Source organism: Mus caroli, unplaced genomic scaffold (genome assembly GCF_978045245.1).
Source record: "Mus caroli unplaced genomic scaffold, Mus_caroli_1 scaffold_5, whole genome shotgun sequence".
NCBI lineage: Eukaryota > Metazoa > Chordata > Mammalia > Rodentia > Muridae > Mus > Mus caroli.
In genome coordinates, this window is record NW_028227260.1 from 3982703 (window position 1) to 4010463 (window position 27761).

The 27761-nt window shown below is 38.6% G+C and overlaps 1 protein-coding gene across 4 annotated transcripts in view; it reads left to right on the top strand.

Annotated features, from left to right (window-relative positions):
- Positions 1-27761, top strand: part of Frmpd4 (FERM and PDZ domain containing 4) — a 667256-nt gene that overhangs the window by 207299 nt on the left and 432196 nt on the right. For 2 of the 4 annotated variants that reach the window (XM_029473447.2, XM_029473446.2), the window contains exon 2: positions 25007-25103. The exons of the other annotated variants lie outside the window; for them this stretch is intronic. In XM_029473447.2, coding sequence (XP_029329307.1) covers positions 25087-25103 — 17 coding nt within the window. In that variant the 5' untranslated portion in view covers positions 25007-25086. The remainder of the gene's footprint in view (positions 1-25006; positions 25104-27761) is intronic. 4 annotated transcript variants of the gene reach the window in all.

The following is a 27761-nucleotide window of genomic DNA, read 5'->3' on the forward strand; positions in this document are numbered from 1 at the left end:
GACAAACAGGCAGATAGTAATAGACTGAGGAATGGACTCTGCAAGGGCCTACTGTTCAGAGTGTTCTTGGCCCTTGAGCAGCATTCCATCTCCTTGTCCTAGAATAGTATCTTTCAATTTTTGTGCTTGTTGGGAGGGAAAAGTAGTTCTGGTTTCTATAATCAGCATTTGAGTAGGTAATTTCTAATTTCTCTGGAGTGCTTTGGGGCAGAATGAGGATCAGCCAAGTACATAAGAGAGGGTCTGACACACACTACTTCTGAAGCTTCATTTTGGTGTGTTGTTTTCTGAGTCCCCTTCCCCACAATGCCCAGAGCATCTCCACAACAAAGAATTAGCTGGCCTGAATTTCTACAGAACTAAGACTGACAAACCACCCTCCTTAGCCATGAGGCTGCTGGGAAGAAGAAGCACTGTGGAATTCAAGCATAGACTGTAAATGGCATCTGTTAGCTTTAGTAAGCTGTGTGAATTACTGCAATTTGTATTCGTTTCCAGATTTTGAAAAAACAAACAAACAAACACTTTAGCTTCAATGATAATTGTATGATCTCCCTTCTCAAATGAAATGCAAAATGAAAACTATTCTCCACCATGAGGCCTTTGAAGGTAATGGGACATAATCCTGGTTATTAAACTTATCTGAAAAAAAAAAGTTGGTGATTTTTGTTCCTTTTTAATCCAGTGGTAAATTTCATTGATGTTATTTGCATTTCCTCTTTTTCCTTATTATTTTACATTCCTTTCCAAATGGGTCCTATCCCAAGGGCATCCAGCTAAATCCTCTGTGTGATATGATTCCTTTTAGCATTATGAAGAGCACCATAGGATGCCATCAGGGTTCTTTGGCACTGTCATGTTATGGAGATTGGTTGAAAGCCAGGATCATTGAGGCTGGGATGCACTGATTGCACTATGTGGTTTAGAAGGGGGAAAAATCTATAGTTATGATGATCATTGAAAATGGCATGCACAGCTTTAGCATTTTTAATGTTACTAAAAATCGTTAAGTTTTATAGTCAGTGAAGAATGTTTAGTTCTGAATTAATGAAGTTCCTATTGCCATTTTAAGATCTGAATACTGAAGCCATTTGAATTTTAAGATCTTTTGTGACTACAGAATTAGGATTTCAACTCAATGGAAAAGACATACATATGTCTTGTCACTATTGAAAGACAGATTTCCTTATTGTGCTTGTTCTAATAACACAGTAGGAGATGTCAGGAATGTTTGGATGAAATGACAGGTAACTTGAAAGTTGTGATGGGTCTGGCTGTGCCATTTTATTATCATTTTTTTAAAAAGTCTGTGTTGTCTGGGATGCGACTGTGATGGTTCTGTTTGTTTAGCTTCCTTTCCAAGTATCGATGCCCCTTCTTCCCAACTTCACTCTCCCTACATAGACATTACCTGGCTAGAGAAGAAAGGAAGTGAGAAATGTATTTACTCCCATGACTGGTGGTGGTTGGCTTAGAGGTCTGAAGGCTGAGAAAGTGTCTGTGAAGCAGAGTCAGCCTCCACCACAGGATTATGTGATGAGCCCCTCAGTGGACTCCCTCCTCATTATAGCTTTTGATACAACCTGCAGTGAGCACCAGAGTGGAAGGAGCAATGTGTTGGCCCTAGCACTTGTCTTTACTTTTTACATTCACAAAAGGAAATTAATAACATGAATGAACTGATAGTGGAATTATCACTCTGGGTCTCTGATATCTGGTAATATTTTATGTTCTGTCATCTATGGACTGGTATACGGAAGTTTTATAACAGGGAGGGATACCAATGATACTATCACACATCCTTCTTTTTGAAATCTTATTTATTGTATGTGAATAAGTGTTGTGCCTGAGTGTATGTGTGTGCACCATGAGCATGCAGTACCTTAAGAAGACAGAAGAGGGCATTAGATATCCTGGGACTTTAGTTACAGATAATTGTGAGCCAATATGTGAGGGTTGGGACTAGAAATCAACAACAATGTTCTTAACTGCTGAGTCATCTCTCCAGTACCTCAACTTCTATTTTCCTTTCAGTGTTTCATAGCATGTTTTCATTTTCTTTCTAGGAATGGTAGTTTTGTGCCTAACTTAGTTGTAGCATTGTTTTTTAAAAGTGTAAACAGGCTCGGCTGACATTCACTTGATAGGGATGCAAGGCCCTGTATTGTACAACCTCAGCCTGGTAGAAACTGGTTATGGTGGCACAGACATGTGCCACCACTCACAAGGTAAAGACAAGAGGACCAGAAGTCCAAGTTCAGGACTATTCTAGGCTCCAGAATGAGTAGAAGGCCAGAGTGGGATACATGATTTCTGTCTCATAAACTCAAAAAGAAAAACCCAGAAAGAATCTTGAGCAGATACTTGAACAGATAAAGGTGCTTGCTATGCAAGCCCTGATGAAATGAGTTCAGTGAAAGCCCTGGGACTTCACTAATCTACCTGGGAAAGGTAGAAGCAGACATCGACATGCGTACCTCTAGGCATATATACATACACATATGCATGCACACACAGTAATAATAATAATTAAAAACCAAATGTTGAAACAATGTAATTACCAATGCATGTTAACAACACGACACACAAATGTGCCTTCTGTCTCTTCTGCAGAAGCTTCTTCTTTTCCTCCTGCCAACATTTGCAATGTCTTTCCAAAACTGAAAAGGTACTCTTTAGTTCCCCCAAATTCTTCTTCTGAGAACAACGGGTAGTACTAATAGCTATCTGTGTTCTAGCAGGTGATTTTGATGTATCAATAGATTGCATTTGTTAGCACAACATAAAATATTAAACAATGAGCAAATGATTAACAACTTTGCAAGAGCATCCTGTTTCACAATTCTGGACCATTTTGAAAATGGGTATTTGTCAGTGTATCCTTTATAACATGTTGTGAAGTAAATGCATTGTTGATGAAAATGATAGGTGTGCTTTGTCAAAACTCTCAGAACTGCATGATTAGAATCCTGGATACAGAATGTTGTCACCTGTTGAAAAAGCTCCGAAATTGAAGGTTTCAGTGGATTCTAAACCCATGTATTAAAAATACAAAAATTAGCAAATCTCAATTAGTTTCCAGGACAACTGATTACTGCCTGGGAAGGTGGGAATTTACTTGGTACAATGGTTCAGAACACAAATTGACAGCTGGGCATGGGTTGGAAACAGAGGGACACAGCTTAGAAAACTCAGCCAGTTCACATGTGGCTTGATACCTCTCCATAATTGGGGAGGCAGTGCCACATGTGCAGGTGGCTGCATCCCCTAAGATGAAACCAACATTTCCAAACTTTGTCAAGCATATTAAAAGAACTTCTTTTGTTGTTGTTGCTGTTTTTTCGAGACGAGACAGGTTTTCTCTGTATATTCCTGGCTGTCCTGGAACTCACTTTGTAGACCAGGCTGGCTTCAAACTCAGAAATCTGCTTGCCTCTGCCTCCTGAGTGAAGAACTTCTTTCTTGTAAAACTTTTAATGGGACTTCTTCTGCTGGACTACATTCTGTATGATCAATACAGAATACATTAATAAAGGATACATTTATTCTGTCTACTGCAAATTTTCAGCTCTCACTTTTATAATGCACATATATTAGTGTCATAAGATAGGTAAATAACTTGGTAGACTTTAGATTGGAATGAAAAAATTTGTTTCAGAGTCCTAATCTGCTCACCTTCATTTACTTATTGTCTGTGTATGTGCATCAGGGTCTCTCACTGGTTTGTGTATATATGTGTGAGACAGGGACTCTCACTGGTCTGGGCTAACCCAGTAGGCTAGGTTGACTGGAAGGAGAGTCCAATAGATCTAGATCATCTAGTTTCTACTTCCCCAGTGTTGGAGTTACCCATATTTGCCATCATGCCTAGCTTTTTAAAAATGTGAACTGAAGCTGGGTGTGGTGGCACACGCCTTTAATCCTAGTACTTGGGAGGCAGAGGCAGGCAAATTTCTGAGTTTGAGGCCAGCCCAGTCTACAAAGTGAGTTCCAGGACAGCCAGGGCTATACAGAGAAACCCTGTCTCGAAAAACTAAAAAAAAAAAAAAAAAAAAAAAAAAAAATGTGCACTGAGTGGAGATTAAACCAAGGTCCTCAGGCTTGCAAGGCCTGTCATTTATTCATTTTCCCATACTGAAAAAGAACTATTGAGGAGCTGAGATGGAGACCCTGAGGCCCTATGAAACTCAGAAGTATTTATTCTTTTGTACATCCAGTTTACTGACCCTTGGCATTATCGAATAGGGCAGCAGTGGAAATAAGGTGACCTGCCCTGTTTCCCATGCAGGTCATGTGTCTCACAATGGTCTCCTACTGGTTTTCATAGACAGCACACATGACAGCACACATTGTCATAGCCTAGAGAGGTTTTTTTTTTTTTTTTTTTTTTTTTTTTTTACAAATAGCCACAAGCATTCTGAAGTGGTCAGTGTGGGATGAACTATAGGTCCTTCAGTGTCCCTCTGACTACAAGGAGCTTTGGAACATTCTTCTTACCTCTAGTCTATGAAAAAAAAAAAAAGAATTATCAGAAAGACTGACCCCAGATGTCATGGAAAAGGGGACAACAGGCTTGAGGTTAGTACCCATGAATTCCCTTTAATATCCCCAGCACAGCGCTAAGAAGAAATGAGATTGCTACTTCACAACACACTACTCACCAGACTTGGAAGAAATCTAAACCCCATGGGCTTCTATTGTCTGTGTTTTCAAAGCTTTTCTTGGCTAGGTGGTGCCTATTTTTATCGTGGCACAATGAAAATCCATTGGCAACAATCCTGGTCGTGATCTAACATTCAAATGTCAATTGAAGATGATCTGCAAGTTCGAGAAGTTTCACCATGGCTGGTGTCCTTTCCTGCCTACCAGTTTAGGAGCAAAAGATTATTTCAGTAATAATCCTATTTTGGAAAATCGGTGTGGAGTGTTATTTTGCAGCTCTTTGCGTGGCTGTCACTGTAAACACTGTTTCTTGAACCTTTATCAGCATTTGCCTCTGGAATTTATAAGCACTTAGTATAATTTGCTGTGAAAACAGTTTTTTTTTTTTAAGCTTAATAGAGTCATATAAGGGGTATTCAGAAGATAGCAGTTTACATCCTATAAAATGTCTTATGAATCTAAAGCACTTTTGTCTTGGCCATTTAAAATGATTGATTCTTTGATTCTCACAACCAGGTACTGTTCTCATTTTACAAATGAGGGGATGAAGGAAATGTGAAAAAAGAGGACATGGGTCTTCATTAAGGCTCTACAGCTAGCAGAAGCTGTTGAGGACTGAGAAGTCAAGGTTCCCAGCTCCCACATCTGGCTCTTCCCAGCTCAAGACTTTTCCTTCCCTGTACACCAAACTAAATGTGGACCACCTCCTGTGGACATCTGTAGTGAAACACAAACTACTGCTCCTTCCCTTGAGGAAAAAAATTCCCCAACTTTATGAATATTTTGCTTGAAATGGCAAAAATGCAAATAGATCCATTAGGAAGTAGACATTTTCCTTTTTAAAATTAAGCAGGGACTCCAGGTAGGCAGCTTTAACCATAGAACAGCTGAGAATTATTTTCAGCCAAGTTCTCCAGAGGCCTGAGCTCTTGAGATGTCTGTGTTCATAGTGATGTAATGGAGTACATGGTTGCATTGCTTATTTAATTTATAAGCCTTTTAAAAGTACATTGAGACCTTGACTAGCCAATGCAATGTAAACAGAAACACACCCAACTTAATCCATTGTACCTGGAATTTCTGTTAGGAGCTTATTAAAAATTTTAATTTCCAGACCAAGGGCCCACAGGGAACTGTTCCTGTATTAATCACATTGAACACTTTTGACAGTGTCCCTGAGGCAAAGCTAGAAAATCAATTATCAAACAAGGCTCACATTTTTTTTTTTTTTTTTTATAAATTCTAAGGTAGTGGGATAAATTTCCGTCCACAACCAGGACTAAGCTCTAGCAGGTCATTAAAAGTTCCAGATCACTAAGTATATCTTTTGATACTTTAAGGATATGGAGACTTGACTTAAAACAATGTGTTCAGTGCCATATGTGCCCTGGAAATATAATTTTGCCCACTTACTGTATAAATAGATGTGTCTATAAAACGGTCAGATAGAGATGTGAATTATATGATTTATAAATTATAGAACCACTGCGTACCAGCATTTTTATTCATTATTCATTAAATTTTAAGTTTTGACATTTTCCATGCATTCAGTGTGTTATGATATTTGCCCCCACTATTCTCTTCTCCCCATCTCACTCCTGATGATCCCATTCTTCCCAATTTACCCCAATTTATTTCATCATATGTGCAAGTAGCCTCAGCTGTAGTGAGGTCAGGATTCTAACAGCCATGGCACAGCCAGAAGATAGAGTTTCATAATGTTCTTCTTCATCCTCAGCTGTCACACTCTTTGACCCAGTTCAGTGATGTTCTCTGTGATTCCTTGGAATGGCTAATTAAGTTGTCTATTTTGGAGGTAGAACTTAGCTGCCACTTACTCTCAGTATGTTGAGAAGTTCTGAGTCTGTGTACTCCCACTGCAAACAAACCAACAAACAAAGAAAAGACAGAACTTTTTCAACCCAAGGTTAGAGCTACAAAACTCCATAAGTATAAACATTAATATTTAGAAGGCAGTTTGTCTACATGCCCATTTGGCAAACCATTAGTAGTAACTTCCCTCTAGGGCCTGTGACTTCTGTAGCCATGGGTTTTGACCAGGTTTGCAGTACCAAGTACCCGTTCCCTTTGGTGGAGCATGTTTCAGATTCATTCTGAAAGTGGTTAGTTATCCCCCAGTCTTGCCTCTATTGTACCAGTGGGCATACACTGCCTAACAAATAAGTACTGTTGTATACTGTTGCACTGTTGGGTAAGGGTACTATTTTGTTCCCCAGGCATTTCATCATCATCACCACCACCACCACCACCACCACCATCATCATCATCATCATTATACAGAGTTACATAAGGTGCTTTTCATGCAAGTAAGAAACGTACTGACTCACTCACTGTCCCTCATCCTCCCTGTTTCTGTTGATCCCAAGGCATTTTTCTTACACCTTCATGTCATTAACACATACATGCTATCATTTATCTATATTGTTTAGGAGCAACAAATGAGAGTAAATATGAAGTATTTATCATTTAGAGATGGACTGAATTCATTGAATGGATGTAACTGGAGAGAAAATAATGACCTAATTATATTGTGAAGTTTATTATGACTTGACCTCTAGCTGCATGAGGCTTATAATCTAGTGGAGAGAGTTTGGCGATAAAAAGATCCAATTAAATCATTCCAGATGTGGTTAATGTAATGAAGAAGCCTAGGAAATCTGTAAGAAGTAACATGGCTCCCTGACTCACTCTCCACCCTCATCCATTCAGTGTGTAGTTTTAGTTGGTGCACAAGTGAATGACAAGTGAATAATATTACAACATACAACAGGCACTACTTCATATAGGTTCTCCTTTGTCCCTCATCTCTAGATGGTGCTTTTGGAGAGCCCTGGGAGGATCGTGTGTTATATGTGCCTGCAATCATTGACTGAAAACGATGATCTTGGGAATATAGGGGACTGCTAACAAACTTTCCCAGAATCTCCTCTATAGACTTCTCTTTATGAGCCTGTGATATATAAGCATCTCTGTCCTGTGAAGGGGGAAGGCTCTTTCTTTTTCTTAAATTAAGAAAGTTTTATGTTAATTTAATTTAGTTTCTTTTATGTGATTTTGTGTTATGCCTGGGAATACATATGTAAACCACATTTATCCCCTTGGCAATCAGAAGAGAATATCAGATTGCCCTAGAATAGATTATAGATATTTTGAGCCACAATGTGGGTTCTGGGAAACAAAACCAAGTCTTCTTCAAGGACAACAAGAGCTCTTAACTGCTGAACCATCTTTCTCGCCCCAGAGAGAGTTTTTCATCATCTTTACTGTATCATGGTATGGAACAGGGGATGAGAAAGAAGGGAGCCCTGCCTTCTCTGTCTTAGTCAGGAGACAAATCTGTGACCCAAGGCTGTACTATCTGTAGATTCTGATGCTCTTTGCCTGACAGCCATCCTTGTTCAAAGCTACCACTCAGAAGATGTAAAGAAACATCTGATATCTCTCCCTCAGTGAAACAAACTTTTATGGTGAAGTTTGTAGGGGATGAGGAACTGAACTCAGAGTTGATACAGGAAAAGAGGTGAAACCAACCCGAAGGATAATGACAAGAATTTCTGAAGAGCAGACAACAGGAAGTAGACAACGTGGCTAGCATGGTAAACGATGATGCACCGTGAAATTCCCCAGCCAAGCAGAAAAAATAGTTACTTAAATCCCCGTAGATTGTAAGGTGGGACTCCATTTGCACACTGACAGGAAACCTATGCAATTAGCTAAGAATGAGTGACCTATACTTTCAGATTATAGTGGATAATATATTATATGCAATATAATGTGGTAGAATACACACACATGCACATATACATCAAATACAGACACACACACACACACACACATATATACATATATATATATATATATATACATAAATCAGATGATATATGGACTCATATAATAGATAAGTAAGTAAATTTCATTAATCAGAAGCATCATTTCAATTTTAAATCATGATGAGAATAGTACAGACCATATAAAAGTACTTTATTTGGAATGGCATGCTTCCAATGAGTATCTTTAAATGAAGTTTTAATTTGTCATTATGTTTAATTAGCATTAATATTTTTCATAATTTTACATCTACCCACATGTATCATACAACCACTCGAATGTATTGGTGGCATTTCTGTTGCTCTGATATAATATGAAGATCAAGGCAACTTATAGAAGGAAGAGTTTGTTTGGGCTTTGTTTCCAGAGAAAGAAGAGACCATCACAGCATGAAAGCATAGCAGCAAACAGCAGGCATGGTAACAGAAGCAGAAACCTCAGTGCATACATCTTGAACCCCAAGCACAAATCATAGAGATCAAACTTAAAGTGATGTGAGGTTTTTAACCTTAATACCCACCTCCAGTGATGTATGTCCCCCAGCAAGGCTGTACCACGTACACTTCCCAAAACAGGTCTACCAAGTAGGGACAAACTATACAGATAGCTGAACTGTGAGGGGGATGTTGATATTCAGCCCACCACACTCATATCTAACATTTGATATAGCACAGCTAGTCATGGCACATGCATGTGCCAACTGGGTTACTATGTGATTACTCATTTCTGACTATACCTCACAGTCCATGTTTTACACTTTTAGGAACCAAGATGATGATAGCAAGGCTGGAATGGCCTAGTATAGGAAGAATACTATCTTCAATTGGATGACCTCATTCTGGGAAGTTGATTGGGAGGAAAGATGAGTGGGTTTGGACTCTGTAAACCAATTCAGTTGTTAGGCTAGCCAACTAGATCAGACAAGTGTGATCAAGCTTATAGCCTTAGGCAACCACAATCAAATGTAACTGGGACATGGAGGGACTTTTCGGTGGACAGATGAATTCTGAGATATAGCAAGGCCTACATCATGCATGCCCCCTGGATACTAGAGTGCTTACCAAGGTCTGTTGAAAAAAAAAAAAAAAAGAACAAGTCAAGTATACTGAATAACATGAGACCACCAGGCTAGCCCTGAGGATCTCACTTTAGAAGTAGTCAGTGTTCTGAGATAACCCCTTGCTCTCTTTTTAACTAACCCTATCATTTTATAGCATTTTGTTGTTGTCATTAATTACCTGTCTAGAGAAGTTGTATTGCAGAGATATACTCAATGAACAAGCCCATCTGGCTATTTTGGGGGTGTCCTATGTTAGACAGAACTAGATCTTTTGGGCTACACAGTAGTTAGGCCAGTGTTATACTAGCAACAAGGGCAACTGGAATCCTGGTGTCTACTGGCATTTGTAGAATGCTGACTATCTAAACCTAAATGATATTCATTGTACAACAAGGCTGATCTTCTGGGTTGTAAAGGAGGGAGAACATGTTGGGATCATAGACTGCTGACAACATCTAACTCCTAGGAGAATGAAAAGACAGGATGTGCAAATGACCACAGGGGCCTGAAACACCTAAATTCAAGGAAAACTCAAGAATCTGGGTCATGGCTTTGAAGCAAGGCTCAGTATGTGTTGCCCCCCTCGCAAAGCTCTGTCTCCCAATGGCTGGCCTTTACTTTTTTCAATGCTCATAGGAAAAAAGTCAGACCCATCTTTTCTGTATTGAGACTGCTTGAACCTCCATCATTGTTAACTTCATGTTTTCAGTCTGACAATGATGCACAGTTCAAGTTGCATAACATTTTCCCAGGAACTGAACTTAGTCAAAACATCATTTTGTACTCCAGAATATTCCTTTTATTAATTGTCAGTAGATTATGACTAAAATTAACCACATCACTGAAGGCTTCCCAAGACCACTAAATTAGCTTGTGTTAATTTGTGCTTTGTCTAATTCTGTCTTCAAAATACAGCTTCTGCCCTTAAGTGTGGACTTTATACTTCAAAATATATTTCTTGAGCTTGACAAAGTAACACATTTTGCTTGTTCCTTAGTTGTTTTCAAGGATAACTCTGGATTTCTAAACACCATTTTAATGTATTGTGAGGACTGCTCCTGCCAGAAAACTGAAAAGCTGTTTGAAAATAACATTCCACAGATAAATTTGCTAATTCTTTCTTGTTAGTTTGGCTTATGTATGAACAAATTGAGTGATTTCCTATTCTCAAATAGTAAGTTTTGAGATTTTATGTCACTCATATTTTTATTGACCTGAGACTATGCTCATAAGCACAGCTGTTGAGGCATACAAAGTAATTGACATTTCTTTAGTCAGTATATTTAGATGGTAATTGCTATTACTAAGCCATTTGCTTATTAAGTAAGGCATGGCTATATACAAAATCAACATTGACCAGACACAAAACTGGTATTTTTATGGTCTTTTAATGTATTTAGAATAGGAAAAATTCTACAGATTCAATGAAATTCTGCAATGGCACAAAACAATTTTCCTCACGTCTCCTCAGGCTGGAAACTCTTCAGTGGGATCTCCATTGGGTTTTCTTTCATTTCTATGTTGTTTCTCTCATGCAAAATAGAAATGAGGATAGGCTGGAAAGGGAAGGTGCTCTGCATGACTCTGCTCTGTTCCCTTTCCCCAAAAAGGCATCATGTGTTGTCAAGCAATGTATTAGATCATTTCATAATCTACTGTATGTCAGACTCAATATTTGAGAATATTGTTGAATGAATGCTAAGATATCTACATAGTTTTGAGTTTGAAATCTGTAGAAGATACTCACGTGTCAACTTGACACACAAGTTAGTGTCAGCTGAAAGGAGGGAAATACACTTGAGAAAATGCCTCCATAAGATCCGGTTGTAAGGCATTTTTTTCAGTCGTGATTAATTGAGGATGGCCAAGCCCATTGTGAATGAGACCATGCTTAAGCTGAGTGTTCCTGTGTTCTATAAGAAATCCAACTGAGCAAGCCATGAGTAGCGAGTCAGTAGGCAGGACCCCTCTATGGATTCTGTGTCAACTACTGCTTCCAAGCTTCTGTACTGTTCAATTTCCCATCGTGACTTCATACAATGATGAACTGTGAAGATTTAAGCCAAATAAACCCTTTCCTCCCCAACTTGTTTTTGGTCATGTGTTTCATTATGGCAATAAAATCCCTGAGACAAAAATCTACCTGAACTGAGTAACTCAATTTACTGATGTCACATGGCATGCACAGACTACCTTCCTCCCCTAACTAAATGTGTACCTGACCTTTTGTAGAAAATGTAACCTAGCCGCACTTTTTTATTTATTTGACTATTAGTTGAATTCATGGAAAGCAGTCTTTAATACTGAGTGTAGCACCAGTGCCCTCACATTGTAACATTTGGAACTTTTGCATCTAAAGAACATAGAGAAGATCTCTGCCATGAATATTAAACTCTGCCTTGTAACATGGAAGCAGTGACAGACAACATATAAAGAAATTGATGTAGTTGGGTACCAATAAAACTTTATTTAAAAAAAAAAACTCCAGCTTGATCTGGCCTGCAACCTTGGTTCTGAAAGAACAACCAGAGCAATAAAAAATTTGATATTCCTAATGATCTTTGGTGATGTATCATCCATTTTGCATTTTAACAAGACCACCTGAGAGATTCCTAGGCTATATTGATTGACCTAGAAGTACACTGTTCTAAACTACTATTCAAAATGAAGTAAGTCGTCATGTCTCAGGTACCTCTTCGAACTAAATATTTGATGAATCAGAGGCTTTATATTAGCTGGTTTTGAAACCACTGCTTCTCTGTGACCTTCAAAAATTATGAAGTTTTTTATCTGAGTCACCCAAAACCTCCACTTCCTGTTCTGGTTCTTCTCATTCTAAGATGGTTTGTCCCCCAATTCCAGCCCCACTCCCAATTTCTGGTTCTGCAAAGTGATGGCACTTCTGAGTCTGGAGGAATAGGTGGGGTAGGTTATTTCACATATACATGTTTATGTAAACACTCTATTACTTCTGCTGATGGCCCATGGTTATGGTGCCCAGATTTGTATTTGGTATGCTTGACATGTGTACAATTTTCACTCCTCAAGTCAGAGCAACAGATCCTTTCCTTAGAGGTCTCTCCAACTATAATGAAAACTTCCTGGCTTTTGAAACTCAGTGTTTAACCACTGCCCAATTCAACAGAATTTCTTGGCTGTGGCATTATCAACTATGCAGCCAGGTAATCCTTTACTGTGGGAGGCAAACGTCAGTACGATGCTTAATAGAATCCCTGGCCTCTCCTCATCATGCCAATAGTGTACCCCACTGCCAATTGCCATCTCCAGAATTGTCTTCAGACATTGTCATATGTAATCTGAAAGATAAAATTGCCCCTAGCTGCTCTCTACTGAATTATTAGGATGCTGGACAATCTGTGCCTTTCCAGGTGGTCCCAGTGTAACTAAAGGGCCAGGATATCTGTCTTTAGTCTCCTGCACTCTCTTTTTCAATCCACTGTGGCATAACAATTCCATGTTCAACATGAATCTTAAAATAAGAAAACTCTGGGGACACACAGTGAAAAGTGCAACATGTCTAGCCTGCTTCTCCAGGTCATGCCCTTACTCATTAACCCAGACCCTTCTCAACATTTGTTGCCTCCTCCCAAGTGTCTCCCTGCCCTCCAACCTGCTCCCCTTTAGGTAATAGTTCTCCTTCCACTTCTTTCTGTCTTCTTCCTTTTTTTGTTTTGTTTTGTTTTAAGTAATTTCAAGTAGGAATGGAGGCAAATATGGGTTGTCTTTGTGGTTCTTTGAGCTGGATCTGCTTCTCATAAGGAAACACACAGAGTAACACACAGAGACTTGGGGAACAAATGCGCCTTTATAGTTTGAGACTCTTCTTTGTAACTAATGCCTTCCTATTAGTTCATTTTCATTATTTGGTGAATGGTGTGTGCATATACATATTCATGTCCACATATGCATATGTACCTTATAAATACATCACATGATCCCTATAGCTAATTCCCAGGATTGGTACATGCTATGTCAGGTCTGATGGTATGACTGTCCTGGGAGGAGGAGAGCTGCCCATTTACTCAGTTTGGTGTGAGTGCTGATTGAACCTCCACTACCTCCTTAGTTGGATCAAACCCAATCCATTTACTCTCCTAAGAAATTCGACTGTGTATTATTTCATCATCAGAAGAGTAAGTTTCAGAGATTGAGCTTTGTTTTCCATTTGGATTTGTGGTATGCAGATTTGCAGTTTATTCAATTGGATGTAATAACTGATGCCTGAGGGAGTAAGTCTTGGTCAGTTGGAGAATTGACTGTGGAATATACCCCCTGAGATGCTGCATGGAACATGCCATTTACAGTTTCACTTGGATACTTCATCGTTTTCCAGAGATGTACAGAAAATAAAGAAGATTGTAACTAGCCTAGTACTTCTGTTAGAACATACTGTGCCATAGTGCATACCAGAGTGCTCTCTCCCTCCCCCTCCCCCTCCCCCTCCCCCTCCCCCTCCCCCTCCCTCTCCCTCTCCCTCTTGCTCTCCCTCTCTGTGTGGGGCATTGTGACTTGTACCTTTTGCAGAGACAATAATGATGCATTCTGAAGGGGGCCAGCATACTTCTGATTTTTTGTCTGTTTGTTTTTCTTTTGAATACCTCTTAGTCCTTCTTAGAGTAACTAGGGCAAGATTGGTGGAAGATGACAACTCTCCCAGCCAGCCAACATTTGACTGTAGATATGTGCACATGCCTTGCTTAGACTACAACTGCCCAGCTGGGTTCCTTTCAACTGCCAGATTGCAGAGTTTTGATCTCATTCAAGAAAAATGTATATGGCTGTGCTTTTAAGTCATTGCATCTAAAGACGGTTTGCCATATGGCACAGGCTGCCATTTTAAGAGAGAATCAAAAAGGCACATCTTTGGTGAACTGAGTTGAATAATGGGACTTTATTCCTAAGCCCGTCCTTTTGCTTAATGTTAAGTTTCTCTTTTAAGCTTACTTGCAGAAGGTAAAAGGAAAACATTAATTATTGTAAACAGTAGCCATGATATCTGTAGTCAGGTTGCTGTAGCCAGCTGAGGACAACCATTTTTAAGCTATACCACCTTCAGCAGGGCAATTGCATTGGTCTAAGTATTAATTTCCCAAGGGCATGTATTAGAAGGGAATCTGCTATCCATCAGAGTATACACATGAGGCCTTTGTTTAAAGATCAAGGCTGTGGTGCTATAAGCCTCTAGATTCTGGGAGACAGTCCAATAACCCAGGGCCCTTTCCTCTGCATACTGGGCCAAATGGAGCAAGAATCTACAGGGGGATTCTTTTCTCCAGGGAGAGGTCAGAACATTTCTCTGTGGAAAGCATCCCTAAATCTCTGTGGTCATGACCAAGCCAGTGTTGCAGAACCAATTAAGGCACTTAAGAACTATCAGAGGAGAAATTGACCTAGGGTCCTGCCAGAAAGTCTCTCACCCTAAAATGAATCCCTTTAATCCCACTACCCTTTTGTTGACCAAGGGTCAAAAGCAAGGCATCTAGCAGCATCTGCAGAGATAAAGATAGAGTATTTTCCAGTACAACTGTCAATCAATTGCATCTGAACAGTTTCCATTTGTTTCTTTGTAAAATGGGGTACATTGTTAGGACTGTGTGAGGACAGAAATCTTGCTATAAGTGTCTCAAAATTATGAAATACTTTTAAAAAAAAACACCCGCTGTTGTTATTAAACAACGAACAGCCACTGAAAGTCAGGCACCTTATTTGAGTTTCAGTAGGGCTATCCTCCAAGCCAAACTGCCACCATTGTCAGGTGTTTGGCTGGCCCTGCTTGCCTAAGGTCACCAAACTGCTGGGCTTGTGATTATTAATGATTATTAACATTCCTTCTTTGCAGGAGGGTTGGGTAGGATTATGGGGCTCTCACCTAAGTATCCAGCTACCCCCACCAACTGCCAAATGTATGCACTTCTGCCCTAATTAACGTGTCCTCGGGAGTCTCTGGTCAGGGCTGGAGGATATACTTGGGGAAAATGAGGGGAGAGGACCCCATCTACATAGGCATTGTGGCATCAAATGACTGGTAAGTTCAGACCTTTCAATGTGATGTATTAAGGTCACACATGCTGGTAACTCCTCAGCAAACCTAATAATACATTGTCTGATTCTCCAGAGTGAACTTGGAATCACACCTGGGTATGTTGTTGGGTCTAGGAAGGAATGGTACCTGTTATTTCCAAGGAAAGGAATTTTAGCGACAAAACTCTGTCTACTTAGACCTCTGTTTCTTCAAATCAAGGAAACAAAGATCAATCTAATCCTGTCATTATGTCATGAATAGTTTTAATTGAACCAAGTCTCCAAATCCAACTGAGTGTAACAGTATATTACCACTAAGCTTTTCAAGTTAAGACCCAGTAGTCTAAACAGGAGGAAAATCTACTTTTATTTATTTCCTTGTCCCAAGAGAACGAAATCCATTAAGGGTTTAGATAATTTACATAACTTTCATAATTAGTAAGCAAACTTCAGGAAACAAATAAACTAAAGGGACCCATAGGTTTAGACAAAACCCTTGAGAAAAGACTATGAGAAATGTTGACATTAGAAGTCATAATCAGAGAAAAGATTTGAGTCACCTGATCCTCATTCATCCACCTCTAAAGTACTTGGGTTACAGTCATGTATAACTATGCCCAGCTTTGAGAAAATATCTGTGGGGTCACTTTGGTGGCCCGGCTTTTTTGTGGTCCAGGAACCACTGGTGATTTTTGACTTTCCCTTGGATGGTCATAGTTGAGATGTCATCAGCTAACCACTGAAAAACAAGATACAAAGCTCCTTTTACCTCAGTAGCAATGCTGGTGCCACTCATAATCATAGTGTCTTAATCCCCATCATTCCTTCTACTTATGTAGAAATGTACCCAAATGTGTTGAATCCTGAGTGGAAGTATGCATATTCCCTGTGCAAGCAACCCAATGAATAAGAGAAGAAGCATGATTCAAAGTACTGATTACCACTTGTATTTTATAAATGGTCAGACAGCAATCTTACAAGCTATATTACAACTGCTCTCATCTGTTATTGGTTTTGGTATGAATGCATCCATAGGCAATATGCATGTGATCCAATAAAACTTTATTTGTAAGGAAGGACAACGAATTGTGACCCTCAAGCTTTAGTTTACTGATCTCTGAGTTGACAGTAATTAAACTCATGTGTTTGTAAGGGATAATGGAAAAATCTTTTAGGATTTTAAAATTTCTTTTGCTGTTGTTTTGACTTTTGGTAGATGGTAGCATTCTGGTATCTTTGAGGCTTTTTCCCACTTTCTCCTCTATAAGTTTCACTGTCTCTGGTTTTATGTGGAGTTCCTTGATCCACTTAGACTTGACCTTAGTACAAGGAGATAAGAATGGATCAATTCACATTCTTCTACATGATAATCACCAGTTGAGTTAGCATCATTTCTTGAAACTTCTGTCTTTTCCCACTGGATGGTTTTAGCTCCCTTGTCAAAGACCAAGTGACCATAGATGTGTGGGTTCATTTCTGGGTCTTCAATTCTATGCCATTGGTCTACCTGTCTGTTGCTATACCAGTACCATGCAGTTTTTATCACAATTGCTCTGTAGTACAGCTTTAGGTCAGGCATGGTGATTCTACCAGAGGTTCTTAGAAAATATAGCTCAATAAATCTAAGGAAATATGTGTTTTCATCAAGTCTACTCACTAGGTATACAGTAGATAGATGTCGTGTGAACACTTACATAACTAAATGACTTTTGTGTTTCTATCTAAATTAATTTCCTTTTAGGAAACAGGTAGATTGTAGTTTCTTTATTTTCACACAAACTTCAATTGGAATTAATGTTAAATTTTAGAATCTTGGGCTCATATTAATTGAGAATGCGGAAAGCAATTTTCCCCCTGGCCGTTCTTAAAAATAGAATTTTTAAATTGCTTAGCAACATAATTTACCATTTACAGATAAAAATAAAAGCCATTAATTGGGCCTCTTTTCTGTTTGGTTTTTCTTGAAGAGTTTACTCTTAGAATAGTGCATCACAAAGCAAGGTGCCCTTGCAGCCGGAGAGCAACATATGGACTCAGAGTAAATACAATCCCGATTAGCTTCCCTATTTTATATGGAATACCAACACTGCCAGGCATTTTAAGTACCTGCACTTGTCAAGCCCGGATGTGTGGTTTCCCATAGGACTAAGGAACAGTAGCATATTTTCCTAACCACAGATGTGTGCAATATTTAACCATAATCAATGTACCAAAAGTTTTAAAAGCATTATATTTCCTACTTCATTTAAAGATAAACATCTGTTTGTTTTAACATTGAAATAAACCCTATGAATCACAGAAAAAAGTGACATTTTTATGACCCATGTGCACAAACTCCAGAAATTGTCTAATTTTCAACAATTATTATGGACAGGCATTTATGTACTTGAAAATTTGCAAGCATATATGATTCATTACCTGAGGTTCACTGAACAGTCTACATTTCAAATGTTTTATACGGCAGCAGCTGCTAGCATATGTTTCTGTTTGGGGCTCTTAGTTTAAGATGAAAGGTAACTGAATTCAGCCTAAGTATAAAAAGCAGCAGTTTTTATTATGAGAAAAGAATGTGTGTGTGTGTGTGTGTGTGTGTGTGTATGGGTGTTATGCCTATATGTATTCCTGTGTGTGATATCTGTGCCTAGTACATGGAAGCCCATAAAGGTGCATCACATCCCCTGACACTATATGTACAGGTGGTTGTGAGCTGAGATGTGGGTATTGAGAAAGGAATCCTGTTTCTCTGAGAAAGTGGCCCATGCTCTTAATTGCTAAGGCATCTCTTAAGTTCCATAACCTTTCTCTTTCTTTCATAAATACAGGTTCTCACTATGTAGTTCAGGCAGAACTTGAACTTAATATGTAGACCAAACTTCCTTAGAACTTCCAGAGATCCTATTTGCCTCTGTCTCCTAGTTATCCAGATTAAAGGCATGTGCCACCATACCTAATGGGAAAAAAAAAAAGCATTTTACTTATAACTATGTTAACAAAAGGAGTTTTCATCTGTCCAAGTGATTAGAAAAGGAAATTCTTCAAGGATAAAGTATAACTGTTTGTGAGAATTAAATCTAATATTATAACTTAATCTTGGTACATTATGTTTTCCTTCTGCCAAATCCAAGGATATTTTGTTGTATTTGGGTAGAGTAAACTCATCAACACAACCTAACTTCCTAGAAGAAAGGTGAATCATCATCCTTCTTTGTATACTTTAAGAAGCTAGGCAGACAAAACTCATTTGGGGTGAAATTTAATTACAATTGAGAAATCTTTGGGACATGTGTACCTAGTTATTAGAGTCAACAAATGTAGGCCTGGCCTATAAAATTTGGGCATGGTAGTTATCTACAAATGTATTGTTTTTGGAAACCATTGTGATAGGCAGTTTCAAGAAAATAGATATATGGGTTGGGGAGACAGCTCTATGGTCAACAGCACTTGCTGCTCTTGCAGAGAACTCTGGTTCCCCCCAGCACCACATGGTATCTCACAGCCACCCTTAACTACAGGGGTTCTGACACCATTATCTATCTTCTATGTGTACCAGGCACATACATGATGGGCAAACCTACTGACATACACATAAAGTAAAAATAAATAAATCTTTTTTTTAATTAGGTATTTTCTTCATTTACATTTCCAATGCTATCCCAAAAGTCCCCCATGCCCTTCCCCCCACTCCCCTACCCACCCACTTCTTGGCCCTGGCGTTCCCCTGTACTGAGGCGTATAAAGTTTGCAAGACCAATGGGCCTCTCTTTCCACTGATGGCCGACTAGGCCATCTTCTGATACATATGCAGGTAGAGACATGAGCTCTGGGGGGGGGGGGTCCTGGTTAGTTCATAATGTTGTTCCACCTATAGGGTTGCAGATCCCTTTAGCTCCTTGGGTACTTTCTCTAGCTCCTCCATTGGGGGCCCTGTAATCCATCCAAGATCTGGGACTATAGAGTTGGTAGATATGTTTCCTCAGATCAGTAAATGATGGAGAGACTTTCCTGATAAGATACATAAGATACAACCACAGTCTGTACTTTCGTGTTATCTGCTCCCAGGAAAATGTCCCTTGTGTGTTTATACATAGAATAGAATATATAATACTATCATATACTCTCTATCATATACTCTTATAGGACATTATAGCAAGTACTATCCCCTTTTAAAACCCTTAATTCATATAATATTATTGTGTCATCATCATCATTATCATCATCATCATCATGTTTCTGTGCAAAATATGTTTGACGATAGCTGTATCCTTATTTTTGGTCCTGTGTTTTTATTTCAGGGAAAGAGTAAATTCATATGCATTAAAATAGTTTAAGCATATGAGCTATCTCATGTCACTCATTATTGAATCTGCATGCAAATAGAATTTCTTCCATCTTTTCTCCCCCCTCCCTGTTTTTCTCAGGTTTAATGTAAAGATCAGGGCATATGTTTGGTGCCAGAAATCAGTGTTTGTTAATTGTCTTGGTGGTAGCACTGTGTTTCTTAATGTTGATAGTGTTAAGTACAAGGATAGTACCTGAATGCTGTGCAAACATATTCTGAGTCTGTATTTTATATCAATCATGTATTCTTTGGAAGTGTTTTTCCGTCTTTTACTGTCTTTTGCCTCTGTACACATAAAAATGGTATCTGTAATACTTTTATTAATGGGTTAACAAATCACTTCTATGAAGGTATGTAACTGCAAAACTAGTTTGTGCCCTTGTATTTATTCACTAATGGTTCTAATTCTTGAAGTGCAACGGGATAAACATTTATTATACACCTGTTACATGCCAGCTATTTTATGGGGTAGAACCTACCCTCTAAATCCAAAATGTTGTTAGTTTTCAAAAGTCCATCTGAGTTGATATAGGGAAAGAGCCTTTGGCCTTTCTTCTGAGATCAGTCTACAAATGTAAAATATCACAGGTTCCATTCACATCTTTCACAGTCAACTCTAACATCATGGGTTTCTTGCCTTAGTCACCACACTTGTATGTCTAATCCGTACAAAGTCATTGGCTACAAAGTCATTCAGAGGAACCAATGGAGATGCTTAAATATGTATCTTGACACAGTTGCCATTGTTTGGTTGGGGTTTCAAAAGAAAAATCTTTAGTATCCTATGAACTAGTTTGCAGAAACATTGTTCATTGTCTCTATTTTTTTTTTTTTAGCTTAAAATGGAAAAATATGGGAAAGACTAAGATCATGCTCCATCTTAATTTCTGTCAGAGTCAAGGGCATCTTCAAATTCAAATGCTGTAGGAATACATTGTGTTTTGTTTCATCTCCATTTACAGTGGCCAGTGGTGCACATAAGCCATTTTGGAGTCTAAATATCAAGTGGGAACGTCATTAGAGTCCTAAAAATTCTTTGTATCTAGCAGATGGTGGCCCTGCTAGTGGCTGCTTGAATATCAATAACAGCAGTGGTCTTGCCAATGCTCATCTTGGAAGCCCTGTTCTTGGAGAATTATTTCTCTTTGGGGCCTCCTCGAGTAATAATGAGGATTGGGATTCAGAGAACTGAATTCTGTCTTTCCTGTCCCAGACCCTTTTTCCAGGAAGAGGAACTATTTGCCATCTCAGGCTAGGAGAATACAACTTTCCTGAAATTGGTGTTCAGAGAAGTACCTGGCACATGGATGATTCTTAAGTGAATCCCTATCAGTCAACATACAGCCACTGTGCAGGGAACTGTGATATTTTACATTTGTAGACTGATCTCAGAAGAAAGGCCAAAGGCTCTTTCCCTATATCAACTCTGATGGACTTTTGAAAACTAACAACGTTTTGGATTTAGATCAACAAACTAATCCCATGCTGAGTCCAAAAGGGCACACAGCTGGTAGAGAAAAAGTGTCCAACTTCAAAGCCAAGCTTTTTTTTTTTTTTCTTTTTGGCTTCATGGACAGAAAGAGCGTTCAAAAGGGTGAACATTGGAGCTGTGACTGTTTTGAGATTTTGTAGGAGATAGCAATGACTTGAACCTAAGAGATGAAGAACAGGTCAGAAAAGCAGGGTTAGACTTTAGAGTAATGGGAAGCATGGTAACATGACTTACATGGGACTCAATGCTAGAAGATGCTCTGTGTGTGTGTGTGTGTGTGTGTGTGTGTGTGTGTGTGTGTCTCATTTCTTTTCTCATTGCTTTGATCCTCACAAAAAAAGAAGCAACTTAAAGGATGAAGGGTTTACTTTGGCTTTCAGTTTTAAGGAATACAATATATGATAGTGGGGAAGATGTGGGCATGGAGGGCTTAAGGCAACTAACCAGTTAGAGTCAGGAAGCAGAGAAAAACAAATCTGATTCCTCATTTCCTTTTGATACAGTCCAGTTGACATCCATGGAATGATGTCACTCAGATTTACAACAGATATTTTTCCATCGCAATCACCTAAAGTTCAAAATCTCTCACAATCATATCCAGAGGTTTATCTCATGAACGATTGTATCATCAATTTTAATCATCACAGAGGGGATGATAAGTGGATAACAGAAAGAGGACAGGGTTGTAAGAGTTCAGCATATGCAAAATACCTTGAAGCACTGAAAATCTGCCAATACTTTGACCAATAAGGAAACAATTCGAGCAATTAAAATGCAAATATGTGAGGGTTATTCCTAAGTCAATGCAGTATACATTTCTTGCCTCATGATTAATTCTAAAATTAATGATGATCTTTTTAAGGCAAGTATCCATTAGAAATATTTTTCTGTTAATGTTTATCTATTAGCTAAATATCTTTCCAACTGAAAAAAACCCACAAAATTAAAATTATCATCACTGCCCCTATCCATAAATACTGGGCAATATGGATGGATTTGTCAATAAAGAATCCAGACAGAAATCACAGATATCTTTCTAGTTAGGTTTAAGAGGAATACATAAATTCTATGATTGTGTTATGCCACATTTTAAGTGTCTTTAGCGAAATTTTGTTTAGGATATGGGTTTCAGGAATAGAAGCTATATGACCAAATCTGCCTTTGAGCTTAAGGACTATGTAAATGTTTTGCAACAGATGTTTAAAACATCGGCTCAAATTAGGACAACAATAGATCAGTACTCATGAAGAATGAAAGTTGATTAAGACAGCTGGTTAGAGTAGTTCATTGCTATTTTATTGCTTTTCTGATATTATGTCACGGGTGTCCAGAACACATGTGTAGGTGTGTTTTCTGAATATTCACGTGTATGTGAATACATGAGCATATATACATATGCATTTGCAGGCTAGAGAACAATGTTGAACATTGTTCTCAGGAACAACATTCAATTCATTCAAGACAGGTTCCGACATTTGGCTGGGGCATCTCATCCCTGTATCCCCTTATCCCTGCCTTCATCCATCCATTCCAAGAGTTTATTCCACCTTACCTTGGCAGTAGTACTCTTCTTGATCAACTGCAATTTTATGGCACTTCAATGTGCTTCTCCAATCAAGCTTTCCACTTGTGGCAAATAAGGCCTCAGTTCTTAGTTGGCCAGTCATGTTACAGTGTATGGCAAAGACTGATTGATTACATAGTACTTAGTGTGCTCAGAAAGTTATTAGCCATACCACAAAGTTCACATTTTTTCCAGTGAAAAGGAATATGGCATTTTCAATACTCAATGGTTTTTAAGACATGGCATGTTATTTGTATGTACATTTAGTTACAGCAAAAGGTCTATAAACATTGGCAAACAATAAAGAGAGAAACTTGACTTCTATGAGAGAAGGGGGGTAAGCATTAGGGAGAAGTAAATGTTGGTTTCTATTTGAGAGAGAAATTGTTTGGCAACAAGGACCAATCGAGTCTTTTGGGCACTGTAGACCAACTGGGGCTATGAACGAAAGCAATTTCTGTTCTAAAGGCTCTCTAGAAACTGTGCAGGCGTTATCTGAGATGCATATGTGAGGACTGGATCTTGTTAAGTTGACCAGTGTCTCCTACCTTCAAAACATCTGCACTCTCAAGCGCTTGGAATTGAAGGATTTATGGTGTCACACATACTAGGCACATGCTCTGTCATTGAACTACATTCCCAGACACCTTATCTATTCATAAGACAAGGTCTACACAATTTCTCTTCTTTGGATTACTTACATTTTATAGTTTAAAAAATACTTATATGTTGGGGCTTCTTGTTCTTTTGCACCTTTAAGAGTTCTGATGTTCACCTTCACATTGAAACCTAGTGGGCTCTAAACCTTCCTGGCCAGTGTGTTTTACTTTTGTCTTTTCATGTCTTGTGAAATTGCCATCATAGTCAAACTGAGAAGCAATTACAATGGTCAAACTGTGGCCTAGAGCACTGGAACTCATTTTCAGGTGCAGCCAAGCCATTGCCTACAGGCTACATCTGCTTCAGTGTAGCTATGAATGCAGTCCAACACAAAAGCATAAACTTGTTGAACATTATTAGATATTTTAAATCTTTATGTGTGTGCATATGTGGGTGTATATGTGTGTACTTATTCATTTGTATGAGTGTAGAGATTATCATACTAAAACATATGTGTAGACACCAATAATTAGATAAATTAATTAGTATTCACTTTCTACTGTATAGAGGTGCTTTTCCACTGTCTATGCCAGCCTAACCTGCCTTAAGAGCTTCCAGGGATTCTTATTTCTCTGCCTCTCATTTTCTCATAGGGGTTCTGAGATATATGCTACCCTGTTCAGTTTTAAGGAGGTTCTAGAATTCGAACTCATGCACCCACCTATGAGATCAAGTACTTTACATGCTGAGCCATTGTTCCAAACACAAAACACTATAATTTTCTCCTTGTTACCTGATTACTTAGTTCTCAATATGTACTTTGTAGATACAATTGTTATTATATATTATAGTGTTATAATAGAGAAAAGTTAGGCACAGCTGCAAGTGCATGGTTTATCCCAATACAGTATAAACTTCTCATTAGTGAGCATCTTGATCAAGCTCTCAACTTAGATCAGTGATAGGAGGTTTCATTTCAAAGTAATTTTTGTTTGTTTTAATGTGTGAAATAATTTGATTTGAGGCTCTCATATTTCAACTTTTATCACCCTTCTGTTCTGTGATCAGGTCTATTCTTCATGAAGACTTGCTCTCCCAAACATCTTGCTTTATTGTCAAGGCATGAAACAATATCTTAGAAATGTACCATTTTAATAAATGAACTAAAACATTGATCAGAAGGAAAGGATGCAGGGGAGGCAAGAATGAAGAAAAGTGGTCCTAATGTGCTTGATTTTTTCTTCACTACAAAGTCTTAGATTCTATCCTAATCTAAGCACATTATAATTTGTTAAATGATGCTGAAGAAATGGACAAATTTGTTTTCCCAAACTATTATTGTTGTTGCTGTAATTGTCATTAACATACACCATTTACTGAGTATTTATTATTTTTCAGGCACTCTGCTGTTTTATGAGACAGGCATTAGTGTCCCCACTTACAGTTCAGGAAACTGAGGCACAGAGCAGTTCAGTGGCATGAGGTCACACAGCTGGTAAGTGACAGCTCCAAGACTTGAACTCTCTCTGATCCTTCCCTTTCAGCTTTCATTTCTTTTATCCATTTGCTTTTGCTGGTTGGCTTTTATGATTCTCCCTCACATCACTTTGTGTCCTTTTCATGTCTCCTAACAATGGAGTGAGCAGGCCTTGATTCAAGAGGCTTTTAAGTCATGCCCCCTTTCTGATATATTGATGGGTTTTGAAAATAAAAACAAAAATGTTTTGGGCCTTCAGAATTAAGACTGGAAGGCTACACAGAATTGCTTTCTGCCCTTATTATATAAAGAGAAAATTGACTAAATAAATAAATAAATAGCAATAAATTACCAAAAAAAAAAATGATGTTGCCCCTGGATTTTGACAAATCTGTTTCCTTTAGAACTGACTTTCAGTATAGTAAAACATGAAGTTTGTCAAACTAAAGCAAGCATTCCTGACCTATGTTCCAGGCCACTACTTACCACTTACTTTGTAACAATGTATCACAATGTTTGTGCTCTCTCTCTCTCTCTCTCTCTCTCTCTCCCTCTCTCCCTCCCTCCCTCCCTTCCTCCCTCCTTCCCTCCCTTCCCTCTCTCCCAGGAGAATGTATTTCATTTTTCTTTTGTTGAAAATATTTTTCATACAATATATTCTAATTATATTTTCACATCCCTCTAATATCGCAGTTCTTCCCCTCCCCCTCCCATATGGATCTATACCCTTTCTGTCTCTCTTTAGAAAACAATCATGAATCTAAAGGACAATAATAAAATAATAAAGATAAAACAAACAAATTTGAATAGACAAAACAACAGAAGAAGAAAAAGAGCCAAAGAAAAAACACAAGAAACATATAGATGCAGAGACATCAATTCACACACACAAGTCCCATTAAAACATAAAACCAAACGTCATAATATATACCCTAAAGTATAACACAAACAATAAGGTACCCTGAGTTAATGATATGAGGCAAAGAGCCACCCAAAATATTGTTGAGTTCATTTTCTATTGGTCATCTACTGCTGGGCATGGGCCCAACTCTTTAAAAGGCAGTCAGTTTTCCCATTGAGACTACCTTGGGAAAAACTATATGTATATATATATATATATATATATATATATATATATATTATTTCCAAGTGCCTTTCTATTGGAGATAGAGTCTGGGTTAGGGACGAAGGCATGTTCCAACTTCTTTCAGCTCTAAAATCCCAGCTGGTGCAGACCTATGCAGGCCCTGTGCATATTGCCAGTCTCTGTGCACTCATATGTGCACCAGGATTTTAATTATAGTTAGGTTAAATGGGTCACAACTTTATAGAAAAGAGCAGAAAATTCAAATTCAGACATCATAACCTTTAGCAGTCCCTTTGATGGGGTCATCAATGGATGCTATTTGATTCTAACTATAATGTCTTATAAGGATAGAAACTGGAAGTTCTAGGCATGTATCTCAACTGGAAGAGTGCTCATCCTGTATACATGAAGCCCTGAGGTTTGATAACCAGCACTGCATCAATTAGGCACAGTGGTATATATCTAGAATCGTAGCTCTGGAGTGAGGGAGGCAGAAAAATCTGAAGTTTAAGGCCATCCTGAGATTCATAGCTAGTTAGAGGCCAGCCTGCAATATGAGCATTTTTTTAATGGGGCCTTGTTATAGATGGCAACTTTATCTGCTATGTGCATTAAAACTAGAGATTGACAATGCTCTACCAAGCTGAGGAAATATTTGGGAAAATACCTGAGGCAGGATAGAAATAAACTACTTATAGAACAGTGCCAGGTCAATCTGGTAGGGGTGCCCTGTATTTGAAGAATTTTAGTTAATAAGAAAGTAATGGCCAAATTGTAGAGATTCACAGAACCAAACTAGAAGTTGATTTTTACATAACATGAGCAGTATACCAACTTATATGTATTTTATTTCCTTATAGTGAAGCCATGCACCATTATAATGATTTGCATTATATTGTAGAATAGAAAAGCAAATATGAACTTTCTCAGAGCACACAGCAAGAAAGAGGTACAGTTTAGTTTTGTATCAAGGAAGACTGGTTCTAGAACCTACGGTTTTTACTTGCTATGTATTGTGCAATGGTGCTTCTATTCTGACTGGGCTTGGAAACCATGAATAGCAACATTAGGGAGAAAAGATGAGTGTCTTAGAGATGATAGTCCATTGAGTCACTTCCCCTGGCTACATTAGAGACAGTCGACAGGTATGGGAATCAGGGAACATGAGTAAGCTTGAGAGGAGACAGATCAGTGAGACAGGGATGAGATCTGAAAGTAGCTCAGGGTCAAATTTTGTCTGTTTATTAAGGATTGCACAGTGACCTTGGACGGGAGGATTAACCCATATGCTTCCATTTCCTCATTCACAGGAGAGTAGGGCAGTGTTGCAGACTCTGCCAAAAGGATTCATTTTGGGCCCTGCTGATTGGGAAGAGTCAGCAGGTTTCCATCTGGCTGGACCCAGCAGGCCAGTGGGAAATCTGGGTCTGGAGCTCAGGAAAGAGGTCAAGGTTATGAACATCCAGAAATGTGAGGGGAGCTAATGTTGGGGAGGGGATTAGAGAGTTGAGGGAATGTCCAGAGGGGAAGGAAAGCAAAGAGAAGAAGGCAAATCAAAGAAACAGCAAAACCATCTGCCTGCTCTGGCA